This window comes from Dipteris shenzhenensis, chromosome 9, assembly GCF_047967505.1.
Source record: "Dipteris shenzhenensis isolate YYH24624 ecotype China chromosome 9, Dip_SZ_1.0, whole genome shotgun sequence".
Lineage (NCBI taxonomy): Eukaryota > Viridiplantae > Streptophyta > Polypodiopsida > Gleicheniales > Dipteridaceae > Dipteris > Dipteris shenzhenensis.
Genome location: NC_141604.1, coordinates 14,402,308 through 14,421,761, shown reverse-complemented (window position 1 = coordinate 14,421,761; position 19,454 = coordinate 14,402,308). Strand labels below are relative to the sequence as shown.

The 19,454-nt window shown below is 43.5% G+C and overlaps 1 protein-coding gene across 2 annotated transcripts in view; it reads left to right on the top strand.

Moving 5' to 3' along the window:
- Positions 1-7,556, top strand: part of LOC147898246 (putative methyltransferase PMT23) — a 42,555-nt gene extending 34,999 nt beyond the window's left edge. The window contains exons 5-10 of one of the 2 annotated variants that reach the window (XR_015541541.1): positions 4,366-4,476; positions 5,046-5,220; positions 5,347-5,616; positions 5,752-5,946; positions 6,029-6,432; positions 6,549-7,556. Coding sequence is in view for 1 of the 2 variants with exons in the window: in XM_087379283.1 (XP_087235409.1) it covers positions 4,366-4,476; positions 5,046-5,220; positions 5,347-5,616; positions 5,752-5,946; positions 6,029-6,236 (959 nt within the window). In the remaining variant the exon portion in view is untranslated. Of the gene's footprint in view, positions 1-4,365; positions 4,477-5,045; positions 5,221-5,346; positions 5,617-5,751; positions 5,947-6,028 lie in introns of both variants that reach the window. The other variant, XM_087379283.1, reaches the window with a different exon arrangement.
- Positions 7,557-19,454: the final 11,898 nt, after the last annotated feature.

Sequence of the window (19,454 nt, the reverse complement as noted above, 5' to 3'; positions counted from 1 at the left end):
GCAAAATGTCGTGGCGTGTCACAATAGAAACACTTCTTCTTATGCTTCCTCTTCGAAGTCCCCTCGTCGTCAGAGTCGTCTTTCTTGGACTTGCCACCGTTAGGCTTGCCCTTTCCTTTGCCAGCGAAATCCTTTGCCAACATCGCCTTGTTGTCTTTGTCCTCGTTGACTTGAAACACCAACAATTGATACTCAGTGCACCCTTCCTTCCACTCCCGATCCCAATTTCTTAAGGACCATTATTGCACGACGTAGAAAGTTCACATCATATTTGCACTTGGAAACATATTGAGTGCACATTTGCATTGATGTCCTACCTTGGGCAACACCTACATTAATCTCTTCTTTTGCCTCATTCATGGAGGCCACAAGGTGTGTGCCAACTACTCCTTTCTCTCTCATGTTTTTTAGGCAATGGAAGCCTGCATTTTGGACCACTTAGTTGCACAAGAACGAGCTTTGCCTCTCCATCCAATGACAACTCAAAATCTTGATGGGATCTCAACAATTCTAGTTGGCACAACACATCACCAAGCATTCTAGTTTAATTACTTCATGCACGTCATGCTTGGGCACTACTCTACAAGCTACGTGAAACCAAGTTGTGACATGACAAACTCGCATTTTTATCTCTCCTCAATTCCAGCAATATGTTAGCTGCCATGATGAATAGCTAGACAATGCTATGATTGTATCGCTCTCATCAATTTAGGCGAGATGTTGGGTTCCGTGATGAAAAGCTAGACAGTGCTATGATTGATCTAGAAAACACAATTCATTACTGAGCTTCTCCCGAGCTTTCTCCTGTAGTAGTAACGGACCCAACTCCTCAAACGTCAGAGGTTTGGTCCTCTGTCCTGCTGTCACAGCCGTAACAAAGCTCTTGAAACTCCGAGGCAGTCTCCTCAGTACCATCAAGGCCAAATGGCATGAGTCTATCTTCTGACCAATTGCTGCCAGCTGATCCCTCACCACCTTGACCGTCGTCAAATGGCTATGTACCGTATCTCCTTCTTCCATATCAAGATTGTAGAGTTGATGCTGAAGAAGCACAATTCGGGAGGCGTTGTCCGTCTCGTACACATCCTTCAGGGTGGCCCACGCCTCTACTGACGTCTCGGCCAACTGGATATGTGGAAGAACGGAGTCCGCCGTAGTCCTTATGATTATTGCCAGGGCATGGGCATCTTTGTCTTCCCAAGCTTCAAGATCCTCTCTGTCTACTGCCATGAGTATCTCCCCTTTCCTGTCCACCATGTCCTCCGGCTTCAACTCCACTCCCGTGGTCAGCTTCCACAACTTCCGAGCCACTAAATGACTCCGGATCTTCACTTTCCAGATCGGGTAATTAGTCCCGTCCAGGTTCCCAGACTCTCCAAAGTTAGGGATAGTGAAAGAGAGAAAACTGGGGGAGGAGGAAGGGAAAGCAGGGGCTGAAGAGGTTGTAGAGGTCGACATCTCTGCTGTTTATACCACACAGCAAAGTCAACCAAACTCAATTTCAGTAAACCAGAACTTTGAACGCACGAGTAATCAATGTCTGTACTAGGGGGGAAACCGGCTCAATATCAATCTTCCATGCCCACTTCATCATGAAGAAGGCTTCTACCCCGAACAACTCCGCACACTTCTGGAGGGGCCAGAAGTGGCTCAACTGAAAATTCACCTCCGCGCCATGGGCGTACCAAAGGTCTAGTCCTTGCGGCCCCATCCACTCGTCCATCATGAGTGTAATGTGATTTCCCAAAATAGCATTAAACACCTCCAGGGATCACTTCTCCAACCCTGTGGAGGCAAACGGAAATCTCCAAACGGGGTGTGTCTGAGATCCCACTACACTGATCAAACCTCCTTCTAGGGTTGAAGGACCATGAGTGTTACCTCCAGTGGTAGAGGATATGTGTCAAGAATCTCCAGATAGTTCCACGGTCCTAACCTCCAGAAGTCCCGCAGTAAGGGACGTCTAGGTTGGAGGTTGGGAGGTGCTGACTGGGAGGACGAGCCTCGTCCCTCAGGATCCCTCCCTCGACGGACCTGCTGCTGCAATGAGGAAGCAGAAGGGGGCGTCATCATTCCCTTGCCTGCTGGCAGGGGTGTCGAAGTAGAAGAACCTACTTCTGAAGGGGGGGGGGCGGCGGTAGAGGGAGGGGTAGGGACGCGGGGGACAGGGGGAGGGGGGCGGGTGGTGAGAGTGACCATAGAGGGGGGGGCTTAGGGGGGGGGGAACCCTGGAGGGGGAGGGGGAAGTGAAGAGGAGGGGGAGGGGTCTGGGGGGGGGGAGGGGGAGGGGGAGGAAGAGGAGGGATAAGGATGACATCAAGCCCCCCTGTTGATCAGGCTCGCCGAGGCTCTGGATCGGCTCCTCCGCGGTCCTCATCGAGCTAGTGTCTGCTGCTTCCGCCATCGCCGCATCTGGAGCTCCTGGGGCTCGCTGCTTCTGCAAGGGTGGGTGTGGAGGCTGAACCTCCGGAGCTGGAGGAACGGTTGAGTGAGCAGTGGTCTCTGTCGTCGGAGGAGGTGGCTTCTGCTGTTCCTCCTTCGAGGCCTCTCGGTCAACCTTGTCCCTCTCTCTGTGATTGGCCCTCTGCCTGCGGCGTTTGCGGGCTTGCTTGCTTGGTTTCTTTTTCTTTTTAACCTGTGTCCAATCCCCTGTTGATGGGGTAACCCATGCCTGTGGCTCCTGCCTGAGAGGGCACTGAACTCGGGCGTGTTGACTCTACCTACTTTGTGGAGGAGGGAGGGGAGGCGCATGAGAGAGGCCTTGGGGGCAATCTCTGGTGAGGTGACCTATCTGTCTGCCCCGAAGACACTAGCCTGGTAACCCGGAGATCTCCACCCTCTAGCGAAGTGTGCCTCCTTTCAGGGTCTCGAGAAGGATCAACTCTAGGAGGGCCTCCGGGCTCTCCACCACTAGTCTGATCCTGTTGACTCCATTTGCTAGAACGGAGGCGGCCGTCTCTGGTGGGGACTCAAGCACTGTGCCAAATGCCTGACCAATGGAAGGGAGGATGGCTCGATACTCCTTGGGAAGCCATGGGAAGCGGAGTGTAACCGGAAACCGTGGAACATGGTGTGTCGTATCCATGTCCTCCACAATGAACCCATGATACCAAGGAAAGAGATAGACTAGGTGCGGGCCAAGGAGTATGGGGCTCTGCTCCACAAGTGTCGAGGCGGTGTTGGGGAAGCTCAGCTGGATGAGGAAAACGCCTCGTCCATAGATGGTGACCTCGTGGATGTGGTCTCCCTCCAATGCCAAGCTCGCCTGGATCCACTCTTGCACCTGTCTCCGTGTAGGTGTGAGGCCCACAATTCTGCCCGCAAGCACCTTGTCCTGGAGGGATTGAATTGCCTGTTGTACATGTTGCTTGTCAGTTGGGGAAAGAAGAACCTTAACGGCTGTGGGATTGAGGGTGTTGCCATAGAGCCCCTTTGGCCAGACCAAGGGTCACCACCAAGGTTTTTCCTTCGCCTACACAAGCACAAGTGGTCCTGCTGCAGGGAGGGAAAAGAAAAAAGGGGAAAAAGAGCGTCAAAGGGGGAGGGGGACGCGGAGGCGAGGCGGGGCGAAGGAGGGGGCAGGGACAGAGGTGGAAGGAGGAGGGCGGAGGGCAGAAGAGGAAGGAGGGCGATAAGGCGAGGGGGAAGAGAAGGAGGGGAGGAGAGGCAAGAGGGCGGAGAGGAGGCAGAGAGGGGAGCCGGCGGGGGATAGGAGAAGGGCGCGGGAGGCATAAGAGGTGGAGGTGGCGGGGAGCGAAGGTGGAGGAGATGGAGGCAGAGAAGGCGGAGGCGAAGGGAAGCGGGGTGGCGGGAGATGAAGCAAGCGGAGGGGGGGCAGCAAGCGGGCGAAGAGGCAGCGGAGGCAGGAGAGGTAGAGGCGGGCAGGGGCGTAGGAGGGGTGGCGGGAGCGGAAGGGGCAGGAGCAAAAGGGGCGGCGGGGAGGGCGGGGGAGTGGAGAGGGGGCGGACGGGGTGGAGGCAGCAGGGCAGCCAGGGGTGGCACGGCATCACGGGGAGCAGCAGCTCGCAGCTCAGAAAGTGGTTAAGTGGGCAAGCACTAGTGACAGTTCTTCCTGTTAGTTGGAACAGAGATTCGGGCTTACCCTCTTATGTTTTGGAGAAGTTTGGAACTTCCAATGACCCTTCCAAGTTTGGTACTGAAGACATATTCTTTGTATATTGATTCGACTCTGGCAATCCTTAGCTAACATGGTTTTTTAAAAGGTTCCAACAGGGAGACAATGCTCAAATGTAGTCAGTAGTCTGAAGTCTATGGAAAGCACACTTTATAATGTCATTCTAATTGTTTCCTCTCTCATTAATCATTATATGCAATAAAGCTCTCTCTCATGGTTGACGATTTTAGGTGGCAAACTTTTACTGGAGCTTAACCGGGTTCTCAGGCCAGGAGGATATTTTGTGTGGTCTGCAACTCCTGTGTACTGGAAAGGTGCAGAAGATGTGGCAATCTGGAAAGGTAGGTGAATGCAACTTTTGTGGGCCCTGTGAAAGGAAATTTTCTTATTGTGGCTGTTGTTTGAAAAGACTCCATGTTTCAGAATAGAAAGAAGCTCATTCTCAACCATGCTTGCTTTGACTGCCTCGGATTATTCTTTTGGCAATTTTTAACTTGGGCATGCTTCTGAGAATTATCCATCTCTGGTCTGTTAAAAGATAAGACTGTAAGGTTTGGTGCTGTCAGTTATGATCTACATTGCAAAGGGGGTGTCATACAGATTGGCTTGCATACCTTTTGTCTGCCCCTTGTCCTTTTCTTTGTCCATGTCATTTTGAAGAATTTCATCCATCTGAACTGTCAGCTTCATTTAGGGATGCACAGTTCCATGCACTCGTTTTGGTGCAAATGAATTACTTTTTCTATATGCAGCATGTAACGCCAACTTCTTTCCTGAACGAGAGCTTTTAACAATCATATTTGCTTGAGCCTCCATCCATGTAGAAAAAAGAACAGTAATTATTCTTTTTGTATGTTTCATGTTCTTCCAAAATATTTTCTGGCATTGATCCAGTTGGCTGGCTTTGCAGCAATGATGCAGCTGACAGCTGGAATATGCTGGGATCTTGTAGCTAAGACTAAAGATCATTCCACGGGCATTGGAATTGCTATCTTTCGTAAGCCAACAACAAATATCTGTTATGAAAATCGGAAGAAAAACTTTCCTCCTTTGTGTGATGAACAGGACAAGCCAGATGCTGCATGGTAATGCGTCTGTAGTTCTCTCTTGAATTAACACCTAGCTCTAGTTGCATCTGGGTTCTAGCTGGGGAAATTTTAGTTGCCTTCATTCCCGATCATAGTTAAATATGTGTTGTTGCTTCTTGACAGGTACATTCCTATGACTGCTTGTATTCACAAGATACCTTCCGATGAAGCTGCTCATGGTCGTGAATGGCCTCAGGAATGGCCTTTACGGCTAACAACTGCTCCAACATGGCTGGATAATGTGAAAGGATTATATGGTAAACCAGCTGCTGCTGATTTTCGGTCTGATACTGAGCATTGGCAGCGTGTGGTGGAGAAATCTTATATTCATGGACTTGGTATTGATTGGAGGAATGTCAGGAATGTGATGGATATGAGGGCAGTCTATGGAGGGTAAGGGCTATCTTCATTGCAGCCATTTTTGTGGAAGCTTGGATATCGTCCTGCCATTCATACTATAGTTGGCACTTTTTAGATTGGGTATGCAGCATTGAAACTAACTCAAATTAAGGTGTGGTATTGACACAGCTTTGCAGCTGGTCTAGCATCACAAGCAGTGTGGGTGATGAATGTGGTACAGTTTGATGCAGCAGACACATTGCCTATTATATTTGATCGTGGGCTCTTTGGAATGTACCATGATTGGTGCGAGTCATTCAGCTCGTATCCAAGGACATACGATCTTCTGCATGCAGATCATTTGCTTAGCAAACTCAAGAAGAGGTGACAAGGCTGTTCCCTTCATATTATGTAACATATCTGAATATTGGTGCCTTTCAGTCTAAGATTCCTTTTGATTCTGTAGGTGCAACATTACAACTACTATTGTAGAGATGGATCGCCTTTTGAGGCCTGAAGGCTGGACTATCTTTCGGGATAAGGTCGATGCCATTGAAGAAATACGGGCCCTTCTGGAGTCCTTACACTGGGATGTCCGGCTGACTTATTCCAAAGGAGACGAGGGACTTTTAGCTGTGCAGAAGACAAGGTGGCGGCCTGAAGCTACTTCTTGACATTTGACTTCTGGCAGAAACCATTTTATACAAAAAGGTTTACAGCTGAAGATATCATAGAGATCGTTTTCAGACTTCCAATATAGAAGAGTGCAACCTTGTCGGCTTTAAAACAGTTCACATCTGACTGTTCTTGTTCATGTGAGGTGGTAGTGACAGGAGTAAATTTGGGTCAAGAGCCGAGGTATTTGAAAAGGTGCATTTTTAGCATCTGGGCTTATGTTGCAGCTTTTGTGGCATCAAAGCTGTATTTGTGCTATTGCTCATTCTTTTAGAATTTTCTGGCTTAATTTGTTCTGGGTACCTCTGCAGTGCTGCATCTATGAGAGGAAGCCATCTCCTAGATGATTTTATGAGAGACTGCTTCGAAATTTTGAGTGGTGGAATGATGGCTTAGCACTGTGCCGCAATTCAGATTGTTTCATGTACAATGTATCAGGAAGCTTGGTCTTCTAAATATGCCCTTCTAATCGCAATCATTATCATCTGGATGAGTGTACCCTGATGGCAACTAGTATCATAGCATTTTGTTCTCTCTGTCTCTCCTATTTGAAATGGTGGGAGTTGAAAGTTGGATTCTGTGTTTATGCTAAATTAGTTCTTATCAGCAGTGCATTGCTGAACTCGAGGCCCATAGCCATGCATGGCAACATTACAAATTCTTGTCATAACAAAAGTAATGTATTTTCTTGCGCTTTTCCCTAGCGGGAGCCTTCCTCAGGGCTTGAATATGCCCTCTTCCCGTGGCTTTAATCTGGACCCTGCCTGTAGAGCCCTACTAATCCTATGAACACTAAGTAAACTGATCTCTTTATGCATGCAAACTGTGTCTTTTACCAAGTGATGCAGATGACACTGGCATGGTGGATTCTATGCTTTGTTAAACTTTTTTTGAGGGCAATTTAACCTATTTCATTATCATCAAAAGTATTGAGCATCCCTGTAGATGCCTTGGCTTACTATTGATGTTAGTCTTCAAGTGTTTTGAGGTGGCAAATCAAAGGCCTCAATTATGCTTCTGGAATGAAAACTGGGAACAAACCTCAGCTTATAATACACCCGAGGTCTTGTCTAAAGTCTAGGCTCCTGAGGGGTGCATGAATTTTTGCATCAATGTGAGTCTTACAAAGAGCTTTGACATGTAAGGACATAAAAGAGGGAAACAGTCTGAATGGATAGCATCGGAAGGGAAGGTTGAAGCAGAGAGACAACTTGAATGGGCAATGGTGGGAGGGAAGCTCGACGAGTTGCATGTAAGATCCATGGCATCCAAGAATGGGTACTATTTTGCAGAGTTTTCATCTTCGACAGCAAGATTTTCATTATGTTTTGTAATTGTATAGGACATGGACAAAAAATGTTTCAGAAACAAGGGTGACTTGCTTTTCAGTACTCTTTAAGGTCATGAACGCTGTTTTACTTCCTAGTTTTTTGGCTTGAAAGAAGGATTTGGTGTGAATCCCTTGGATACACTCCTTCAGGACATGCACACTTCGGCCGAACAAGCTCATTGTTTTTCCTTATTTGTCTATCATTTCATTAAATTGATTTTTTTCCTGACATAATATATGTTTTTGATGACATTGGTATGTCTTAAGAGTTATTTCGAGTATATTAACCTTTGGTTGTTTTCTGCAGAAACAAACATTCATTAAAATTTCTGTGAAATAACTTAATATGTTCTTCATTGTAAGGGTCCAAAGTTGATCATGGAAGCCACATTCTATCCAACCAATCCATAAACTTTTCTAGTCTTGTGTGATTGTGGTAGCCCATCTCTAGTTTATTGCATGTCCTTGAGAACCTATATGAGATGGTATTATTATTGCATGTCCTTGAGAACCTATGAGAGGGTATTATTGCGCTGCATTTGTCTTGACTTTGTGGTTACAAATCATTTGGATTTTGTGTGAACATAGCATGCACTTTCTATCATTTCTTACTTGTATTGGTCAGCCTTGTGTTTTTGTGCATAAAGCCTATTCAATCCGTCAAATAGTATTAAGTCTGCCATGGCTTCAAACTCGACTCTTAAGCCTAGTGGCTTAATAGTGGGTAATGGAGATGTTTATCGTCACTGGAATTGGTTTTTAGGCGGAATTTGGGTGGTCATCAATTGGTTTTTATGCGATCATCAACTTTGGATCTGTAGTTCCAAGATAACTGTAAATGTTTCAATATATTATGTATTTCGTTAGCCATGGGGTCTACACTCTAGGCTGTCTTGTGCATCTTTTTGAGTGTTAACACAACCCTTCGTAAAGCCTATGTTCACGCCCTAGTCAATGATGTGGTAAATGTTCATCTTTGTGTAGTTGCATGCTCTATAAGAGTTGATATTATCCATTATGTGGTTTTAAGGAACTCTTATCTAATCAAATCAAACCAGGCATTTCAGGTAAGTCGCATGGTGGCACTTGTAGGAGTCAATGATCTATTATCTTTCCTAAATTTTTTTTTGGAGGTATTGTAACATTTTTTTACTAGCATCCCTATTTGAAAATAGCTTTTGAAGCGTGCACATGGCTTATTGTCTTGCTTGAGGTGTCTTATCTCTTAAACCAACTTGATTACCAAAAAAATTAAGAGATGCACATTGGATTCTCCTTAAAAAGTGGGTATTTTGTTGTTTCGTGTGCCCCCATACATCTTATTGTGAGTGGTTTTTATTTATTTATTTAAATGCTTTATGTGCATTTCAAAGGACACATGACCTCTACACACTTGCAATCCTCATAGAATTGTTGTCAATTATTTGATAATATCATGATACCTTGGTCAAAGCGTCTTATAGAGAATCTTTTACACCAAAATTTGGTGAAGGGACAAATCAAGAGTCTTTACTTGTATGAAGGTCAGCAATGTTGAGCTTTTTCAACACTTTCACCTTTGCAACCATGTAAGGTTGAGAAAAGTTCAAGGATTTACACAACTAGGCAACCTGACCTTAACTTAGACCGAATGGACCATCCTATGTAGTGGAAACATTCAAAGTGGTGCTCTACATCTTGAGGACCTTTGAGGTTAACTAGTCTTTATTTAGTGACCTATATCACACTTTATCTTACGAGTTATTATTTTTAGCAACATGCATTTTAAATTCAATATTGCATTGCTAAGTGATGATTATTGCGTCCCTAAATAAGTCCCTAATGGAGATGAAATGTTCATTGAGTGATGCTTATAGCGATTGAATTAGCTAATTTTCAATTCTAGTGGGTGTTAGCGATGCTATATTTTCTAGCTCTATTGATGCTATCTTGAGCTTAGTTTCCTATGGTGAAATTTCAAATTATTCACAACTTGCACCACTTGCATAGTTCTAGACTCTTGCTCCTCCCTTCCTCTCTTGCATCTTTCGAGCTTATAGATACTCACCATCTTGTATATCATGGCTTCTCCCCTTTCAAACCTTATTATCTCATCTTCTACCTCACCAACTCCTTTCCTAGTTGGGTCCAAAACATCTTTTATCCCCTCTTCTTTTCTTACGGATTCAAATCCATGTAAAGATCTATTAGACATTTTCGCAATAGCGCTTTCTTGCCTACAAAGGGAAGGTTTCCATGCAATTATTGAATCCTTCGTATCTAGAAATGTTTAGTGATTCAAAAAGGCAATGGGAAAAGTGATTGAGACGAGGTGTAAGAACAACCATGCCATATCACCCCACATTACTTTAGAACTCGGATTGCACCCTCTTCCCAATTTCCATCTCCCACTCTTTCTTTTAAATTTCCACCTCCCATTGTGACTCGTATTGATAGTATTTGATACTGCTCCAATTTGTATATCTTGTCATGGACACCTTGACTCTCTTGCCTTGCCTTAGGTCCCTATTAAGATAGCACAAGGAGAGGCAAGAGTGAAGATTGTTAAAGCATTGGATAGATTGCACTAGATGTGGTACATGACATGTGGATGCAAGGGAGCAACCCTTGTCTATTGAGGTATACATCTTCTCTTATCTTCATTTGAACGGTATTGTACAATCGATCATCTCTCTCTCTCTCTCTCTCTCTCTCTCTCTCACACACACACACACACACACACACACACACACACACACACACACGCACGCACGCACGCACGCACACGCACATGCATGCACGTGCACGTACACACGCACAAACACATCTTCCAACATGGTATTAGTGCCTATGGTGCTCCTGCATCGTGCATGAGTTCAAGCCCTCTCATTGATCCTTTGTAGTTTCTTCTTGTGTCAGTTTAATAAGCGAATTCTCCTCTCCATTTTAGTTCAGAAAGCTTGCCAATCTGAGCTATGGAGCTCTAGTTATGGACCTCTAGTCAAAAGGTTTTCTGTGATATTTTATGGGATTGTAAGATGTTGAGGGAGTGAGAAATTATTCTTGAATCTGAGACTTCCTCCTCATCATTTCTATTAAGGGCATTGAGAGACTTGCAAGGCTCTCAATAATCCTTGAGCCCCAACGGGCCACTACTGTGGCATAGAGAAGTTTGTATAGAGCTTCAACTCCTTGTTTGTGCGACTTAGAGACTTAGGCCTCCTTGTTCTTGGTAGCATTGTTGCCACCTCGAATCTTCACGCGTTTCTCCATCCTTGCCTCCATGCCATTGGCCCATTACTCCTACTTTGTTAGTGTGTTATTATTTTGCCTCTTTAAAGGCCTTTAGCATAGCTATGGCCCAAGATCTCTTCTTAAGTACAAGAATGCCCTTCATTTCCATCGAAGTCATCCATGTTCTCCATCGTTTTTCTTCACCTTTACCCACACACCACATATAGGTGGTGAACAAAGAGACACATGGCAACACTTAAGAGGCCATAAATTTTTCCACAGGCACATCAAGCCAACCACATGCCGATGACAAGTGGCATCTTATTCACCACATGGAACTATCATGTATCAAACAACCAACACACTATATCAGTGCCCCATCAGTGCCCCATGCCACACCACCAGGTTGTATCACGAATGCACACATATTGCTACCTATGCACATCATACATCATTGCACGTGACCACGTGTGCTATATCATAATTTTGACCTGCATTATTTTTGTAATAGGTGTTATCAGCTTAATTAGATTCATTTATAGGCTACTTCAAAGCTAACTTAGTCTAGTACTAGCACTTGGTCAATGTAATATTTTCTAGCTGTTTGGGTTATAGGTTTCTTAAGCAAATATAAAAATTGGTCTTGCGACTTGTTATAGTAACCTCCAATCATTGTAATTCATGGTGCCAGCTAGATTCATACCAAATCAGTCTTAAACTTCATGGGATCTTTTGCTGATTATTTTATTTCTAAACTAGACCTAGTTTAAACCTAATTTTTGAGCACTATAAGCCGAGTTGCTACCATCATTTTAGGGTTATTTCAACCATTTTTGGGCATCATCGTATATGCCTATTTTAGGTAGTTGTAATCGCACATGAGACCTCATGATGATGTTATTCATGATGCATGGTAACAATTATTGCGATTACTAGCCTATTAATAAACATTTGTATAATTATTATACCACTGGTATGTTAAAACATAGGATAGAGTGGGAGAGAGGGGAATGCACAAAAGATAGACTATCTCATTTTTTATGGACTCTTTACAGTCTCATCAACATAAAGCACTACAAGAAGGATGTCTTTTGTAGTCTTTGTGATCTAAAGAGATGGATTTGAATCTACTGTGGCTGAAAACTAGATGTCAGAAAGTGACAATGAATCCTTGCATTCCATGCACGAGGGGCCTTTTTAAAACCATAGAGTGATTTCTGTAATTTACAGACCTCATGTTCCATCCCACTAATAGCATACCCTAGAGGCTGCGTCATGTAGATTTACACATCCAAAAAACGATTGACGGCATTTTTCACATCTCTTTGATGGATGGGCCAATCAAAGTGATCTGCAAGAGCTATGGTTATCCTGAAGGTGGTCATCATTGCAACTAGTGCAAAGGTCTCCTCATAATTTGTACCAAACTCTTGGGCATATCCCTTGGCTACCAATCTGGCCTTGTACCTGTCAACCTCTCCATTTGAGTTGAGTTTGACTTTGTAAACCCATTTGCATCCTATGGGCTTCTTCTGAGAAAAGCATTATACTCTTGATTCATTGTGCCCTATATCATGGAAAGAGATCGGCTCATCATTAGGCATGAATGCATAGTTGCTCTTGTAGGTCCACCTCTCAAGTACCTTTTAGTCATGAGAAGATCTTCAGAGATTGGAAGTAGAACTTTCAAGGATCTCAGTGTGATGAATGTGGTAGTGGCGGTATCCACTATGCCAAGGACCTTCTCTTTGCCTTACTCTCAGTGGTTACTATGTATATATATTACTGTGTAGGCAAAGAAATCCGATGTATCATTGGCATTGTTTTGGCTCAGGTGGAGCAAAAGCTGTAGTTGGTGGACTGTCAAAGTATGATGAAGCCTCATTAATGATAACATCCCTAGATAGAATCAATTGCTACTTGACTAGATCATAGAGCCTATCTACCTTTGATACTATAGCAAATCCTAGAAAGATGCACTTGAATGACTTGAAATCACGTTTATTACCAAGTGCATTGGGAACATGAGCATAAGAAAGAGAGATAAAGAACCCAGTCAAGTGATCAACAGAGGGCTTAGTTCCTACGAATGCCTCTTTTGATGTCATGTTTTGCAATAATGAAGCACATGCTTCAGCCCAATAGTGTCTCGGAACATTCTTCTCATTGAGCATGCATCTAGATGACTCTGTAATCAACCTATTCATTTCCTCAGCAACTCCATCCTATTAGGTGTGAGCTGACGTCGGATGCCATAATGCCTGCAAAAGGCATTGAACTCTGTGGACTTGTATTCACCTACATTGTCACAACAAAGGACCTTTAGGTACTTGCTAGTTTGCTTTTCTACCAAGACTTTAAAGTCTTAAAAGTGTTCAGTGCATCAGTGAAGCATCGATGTCATTGTGCTTGCTAAGCAAAGTTGTTTAAAACATTGCCTTTGTGAATCAAGCTTTAGTTAGTATTGTAGATTCTTTTGCCTTTAGTTGAATGCCTCCATGAGACAACATCATTTGTCACAACATTACGCCAAGCTAGTAAGAGCTATTGGAAAATGCCAGAGTGAGGGACGTGGACTTGGAAAGGAGGTAGTAAAACTTCCTGCCAACTTAATTGGCCCCCCTTGAAACTAAGAACTCATCATCTATGATGGTGATGAAGTACAAAGCCTTACCAAGAGAAGTTGGACCCCATAGATCCAAATGCACGATCTGAAGGGTGTTGGTAATTTGATTTGAAGATGTTGGAAAGGGATGTTTGTGCTGCTTACCCATGCAGCAAGCCTCACATATAGTCTTTTGAAAATACAAATGTGGAAGCCCCTGTACCACGTTCGTCTATTTGAGGGATACAAGGGTTCTGAAGTTGAGGTGACCATACCTTTTGTGCCACAATGTACTCAAATAAGCATCTTGACTCTAATGATGAGGTGCTAGGGCTCTTTGGATTGGGATGGCATACAAAATCTTGAACATTCTTCCAATCTTGACACCTTGAGCAATGATGGACTTAGGAACTCTTAAGCTCCCTCACGATGCATCCATACTTGTTAAAGATGACTTCCATATCACTCTCAAGCATCTGTCCAATAACAAGAAGGTTATAAGCCATTTTGGGGACATAGAATGCATCTCCAATACTCCCGACGGTGCTTGCATTACTATGCAAGGGCATGTTGCCGATCCCTTGAATTTTGTGGGGGCTATGATCCCCCATCACGACGTTCTCTCTCAGGTTCCTATTGGGATGGCAATTGAAGAACCATTATTCCTCAGGTGTCATGTGATTGCTGCACAGAGTCAAACCACCATGTATACTCATCCTTCTATGTCTAAGTTGTGGACTTCTCAAATTGAGCATACTATGATATGAGAACTTTGTGTTGATAGTCCTAAGAATTATCTTCATTATAGGCATAGGGGGCAGATTGCTATTGATAATTATTGCCTTGACGAGAGTTGTGAGACTTGTTTGATCGGCCTGTCTTTGCTAAATCCCTTTGTTTGTTCCTACATTTTGGTTCCCAATGGCCTGGGATGCCACAGTAATTGTACTTTCCCTCTCCTCTAGGAGTACTTCCATGGTTTCCTCTTGTTCCAGAGTTGCCTCTACCTCTAGAATTCCATGTCCCCCTCTTGGAAGAAGGACCATGATTTTGAGTTGATGAAGATGGAGCATGTCTACCTTGAGATTGACCTTTTCCTTAGTTGTTGGGGCATCCTTAATTCTTGCCTCTTCCTCTATACGACCCTCTTCCTCCTCCTCTTGCTATGAGTCATGATTCTTTGAATCTATTTTGATACTGTCTCTCAATTTCTCCTACATAAGCATGCGTGACATGAGTTGGGTTTATCTTGAGTGACTAATGCAGTCACAAATTGCCATAGTTTTGGTCCTAGTCCATTGATTGCAATTCGAGCTAGTTTTGTCCAAGTGATGTGAGCTGATCCCAAAGGTCCTTTTTTTTTTTGCCAAAAAAAAAGTTTGATTATATTATAATCATAAGCTTTGTACACATAAGTTCCATACGTACAAGAGACCCCTCTCTAGAGAGGAATAACTAGTCTATAAACAAAATAGCTCCTATTCAGAGAGAAAAAACCAAAATTGCTTGTTCTAGTGGCTTGACAGTGTCCAGATAGCTCCAAGGTAGAAGAGATGAGTGTACAATCAACTTGCAGGTTCATCTTTGATAGGGAATAAGGAAGGTAGGAACTGTGCTTGAAGGTCCATGCTTGAGTTAATGCAGCTCCCAACCTCTCTGATGTGGTCATCCAGTTCAACCTGCAATTGTGAGATCTGCTCATTAAAATTATGGAATTCCTGATCCAGCAGAAATTTGGCTTGGACCACAGAAGGTAGTAATCAGTTAGTAAGAAAATTTCTTCCATACTAATTTAAAAATAATCGATCAGCATGTATGATCTCATCATTAAACTGATATGCATTCCTGGCAATCCATATAAACCATAGTGCATGTGCTCTGATGTATACCCAAGTGGCATAAGGTAGCTTGAGTGCATCTCCCAAGAGAAGTGATTCCCATTTAATTGGTTCCCCTAGCATTAACTAATCACCTTCCAGACTTTTCTTGCCCAGGGGCAAGAAATAAATAAATGGAATATATCTTCTTTGAGTCCAAAATGGGATTTACAAGTGCCATCTCCCTTGCCAATCCTCAAGCTTCTACAATTAGTCCAGATAGCTTTATGTAGAATTAGCCACAAAAGAGTAGACATTTTCTCTAGTATCCTTCTGTCCCATATCAATGAGAACCTGATATCCCATTTCCTTTCAGCATCAGCAAGTTTCCATCTAGCATTGAGAGTGGAAACAACCTCATCAATGCCCTCAAAAGGAGTAGGTATGGGTAGAAAATAAGAGCTTCCAACCTAGCTAAATTCTCTAGTGAAGTTTAAGACCCTGCCCCCTTTCCAAGTAATGTCTCCCTCCTATAGTTGGTAATCTGCTCATGAGTAGCTCTTGATCTGCATTACTGAGTCTGAATTCCCTTCTGATCTCTAGCCATGTCTTCCATTGGAAGTTGTTTTTGTCCCACAAATCTCCCCAAGTGATTAGACCTTTCTTTGAAAGTTGCCATGCTTTTAGAAAATCCTCATCACGTAGTTGTTGTTTGGTGAAGAAAACAGATACCCATATTGAGTTCAGAGTCATGAAACTCCCTTTACCCGAGAGGACAATGTGACTCTTGATCTGTTCAAAGAACATAAATTTAATAAGAACAATGGACTTTTGTTTTCTATTATTGCAGCAAATTGATTTCAATATTGTTGAACAAGTAGAAATGTCAACCTAAAGTTCAACAAAAAATTCCAAAAAATGGGTATGCACATGCAAAAGCACATTAGGGGAGAATTGGGGTCTCAAAAGGGCCTCATAAGGAATGGATTAGGGAATGCTTAGTGGGCTAATGCAAGGGGCTTAGAGGGTCCCAAAGAGGCCTAACCACAATTTTGAGCCCACCTCTCCCCCCATCAATGAGGGGAGGGGGCCACTTTTTGAAATTTGAATTTTAAATTTTGAATCTCCCTCCCTCCCTCTCTCCCTCTCTCTCCCTCCCCCTCCCTCCTCTCTCTCCACCTCCCTCCCTCCCTCTCCCTCTCCCTCTCCCTCTCCCTCTTTGGATGTGCACATTTTTCGAGCAAAAAACTACGAGCAAAAAAGTCCGAGCGATAATGTTTGACACCAACCATGCTAGTATATTTCTCAAAGGAATATACAATTCTTTCTTAATTTCTCATTTATGGAACCATATACTTACTTATTTATCATTATAACCCTCGTTTTAGAGAACATCATCTATATATGAACAAATAGTAAACACTTTAGAAATTCCTATAAATCCCTCCCTACCATACTCTCTTTTGAGAATTATGCTAATTCAATTGATTTTAAAGGGTTTCCCTTAGCATTAGAAATCCCATATTTGAAGTATTGAGAATCTCTCATGTAACAATGTATATACCATATTCCTTGGATGAGTAGGAAAAGGATATCGAAAATCTCATAATTGAAGCCATTATTATCGATCATAAATTACTTTCTAATACATTATCAAATATGGGAAGGCAAAGGAGGTATTTTCAAAATATTCCCAATTCTCCAAACCTAAGTACTTTTAAGGAAATGTGGTCCCTACTGAACTCCTTCCTACCATAATATGAATTAGGAAAAAGTTGTAACTCTCATATACTTCTTGAAATTTCCAATTTATCTCTTTTATACCTATAAAAATTATAATTTTAAGCCTACCATTGCATAGATCATGAAATTTTGAATACTTTTCCTTTATACATCTCCTCAATCTGAGCTAAGGAGCAAAAGTTATGACCCATTCTTTGTAGGCTCTCTAAGGGTATTCCACCGATGGAATAGTGTTGGGGCAAGCTCTTTAGACCATATTCCTCTAGTAGAATACACTTAGAGGGTCTATTAAAAAGACGTTATATATTTTTCTTAGCTCATTCTGAGGAGCTGTAAAGAGGATATTTGCTCAAAATTTTATGATCCAACCAATGGTGAAAGGAAAAGAAAGGATATTTGAAAGTCATAAAATAAGTCGCCATTTGGACATTATATATGTATATTATATAAAGGTATATTTATATCTATCTCTATTCATGAATATTTCATATTTACTTACATATTATTTGAAATAATATGGAATTTTGTGCTTCCCAAAAATGACTTGAGCCTATATATTTTGACTCCTCCCACCTTTTGTCTGCTCGTCGCTCGGGGGTTTTTGCTCAGAAAATGGAAACCCCCTCCCTCTCCCTCTCCCTCTCCCTCTCCCTCTCCCTCTCCCTCTCTCCTCCTCTCCCCTCCTTTGTCTTGCTCCTCCTCCTCCCTCTCCCCTCTTCCTACTCCTTTTGGCTCCTCCTCCTCCCTCCTTCCTCCCCCCACCTTCTCCAGCTGCCCTACTCCCTCTCCTCTGCTCCTCCCTCCTATAGTAGCTCTCCCCTCCTTCCTCTCCCCTCCTTCTCTAGTTTCCCTACTCCCTCTCCTCTGCTCCTCCCTCCTGTAGTAGTAGCTCTCTCCTCTTCCTCCCTTATGTAGCAGCTCCTTCCCTCCCTTCTACACAAGTTGCCCTACTCTCTCCTCCTCCTCTTCCTCTTGCCCTGACCTACTTCTCCTCCTCCCTCTCCTTGCTACTCTCTCCCTCTCACTACTCCATCTTTGCCAGCTCTCCCCTACATTTTCAACTTGCATCACTAATACCTCTCCTTGAGTACTCATGGCACTATTCGAGGACATATCCAACAAGTATCATGTGAACTTACAACTAGAGGCTAAATATGCAAGCCATTTGGGATTTAGTGGAACTCCTCAAAGTGTGCTCCACAGTCTTCGATTGCAAGGTAAGAATCATCTTGACCTTTGGGTGGATGGAACCTTGTATCCTTTAGACCCTACCACCCAAAAGAGTCCTTTTCATATAGTGCATGATGTTGTTCCATTTGTTGGCAATGGACATGCTGGATTACTTGGTTATTGCAATTGATTGAACCATTCTTAGACATTGGCTATGCAAGCAAGCGAGGTGCACAGAGCCCAAGCAGAAGATGTTGAGAGTTGTGGTGCCATGAGCACATAATTAGAGGCTAAGGTATGGTATAGGAAAGAATCAAAGTAGCCACCCTAGGATGTGGACTACATGATGTGGAGATGTGGATTAAGGATATCCACAAGGAGAGATGTGGATCAAAGGATCCCACATGGTTTGACTATTCTAAAGGATCTCTCTATATAAGAAGCCTATTAGGTATTGTTGATGATAGAGATTGCAATAGATTGATTGTTATCTACCTTATGTCTCTTTCATGGTGTTACGATCCTCCTTGATCCCTCACTTTCTCATGGTATCAGAGCTTAGGTCTAGCTCTCCTAGGCTAGTTGTAGGTACACCTTAGGTGCTCATGTTTTTCTCTTAGATGTAGATTTTAGACTGAGAAAGAGTGATCTTCACTTGAGCTCTTCATTCCGTTCATGCTGAGAGAGAGAGAGAGGTAGACTATCTTCAAAGTCCTATCCTTATTACAAGCTCACTGACTTCTACAGTAGCTATCTATGCCCACCTTCAATTAGCCTCTACAGCCTTTTGGCCTCGCCCATCTCGCCCACTTTCGCTTCTGCAATCCTTCCTCTCCAAAATAGTAGCTTCTTTCTCTTTCTGTGGCTCTCTCTATATGCTCATTAGCTTTGCTTGGTGCTGCTAGCCCAGCCCTATTCAACATCCAAATCTTAGTTGGAAGGCTCGCCCTTGTCCGCCTCTAGCCATAATTATCGACTCTACGACTCTCCATTAATGGCTACAGTCGCTACTAGAAGTGCATCTCCATATGGGCAGCCCAAGGTAGTGCTCCCTACATCCTTGCGAGCTCCAGTGTAGCAGCCATCTCTTGCAACAAGCGAGCAAACGAGCCAACCGACGACTCCTCAAATGACCAGCGCCCTCAATGACCTTATCTATAACAAACTTTGCCACAAAGACGACTCCATCGCCAGCACAACCAACTAGCCCGTCATCCCAGTTGTCTCAACCTTGTCTCTATGCTCCATAGACTGACGAGAAACTGCCTCCACCCAATAGTAGCAAGTGCAATGGCTAGAGCTGAGGTAGCATCGGGAAGGCTCTCTGCATCGGACTGCT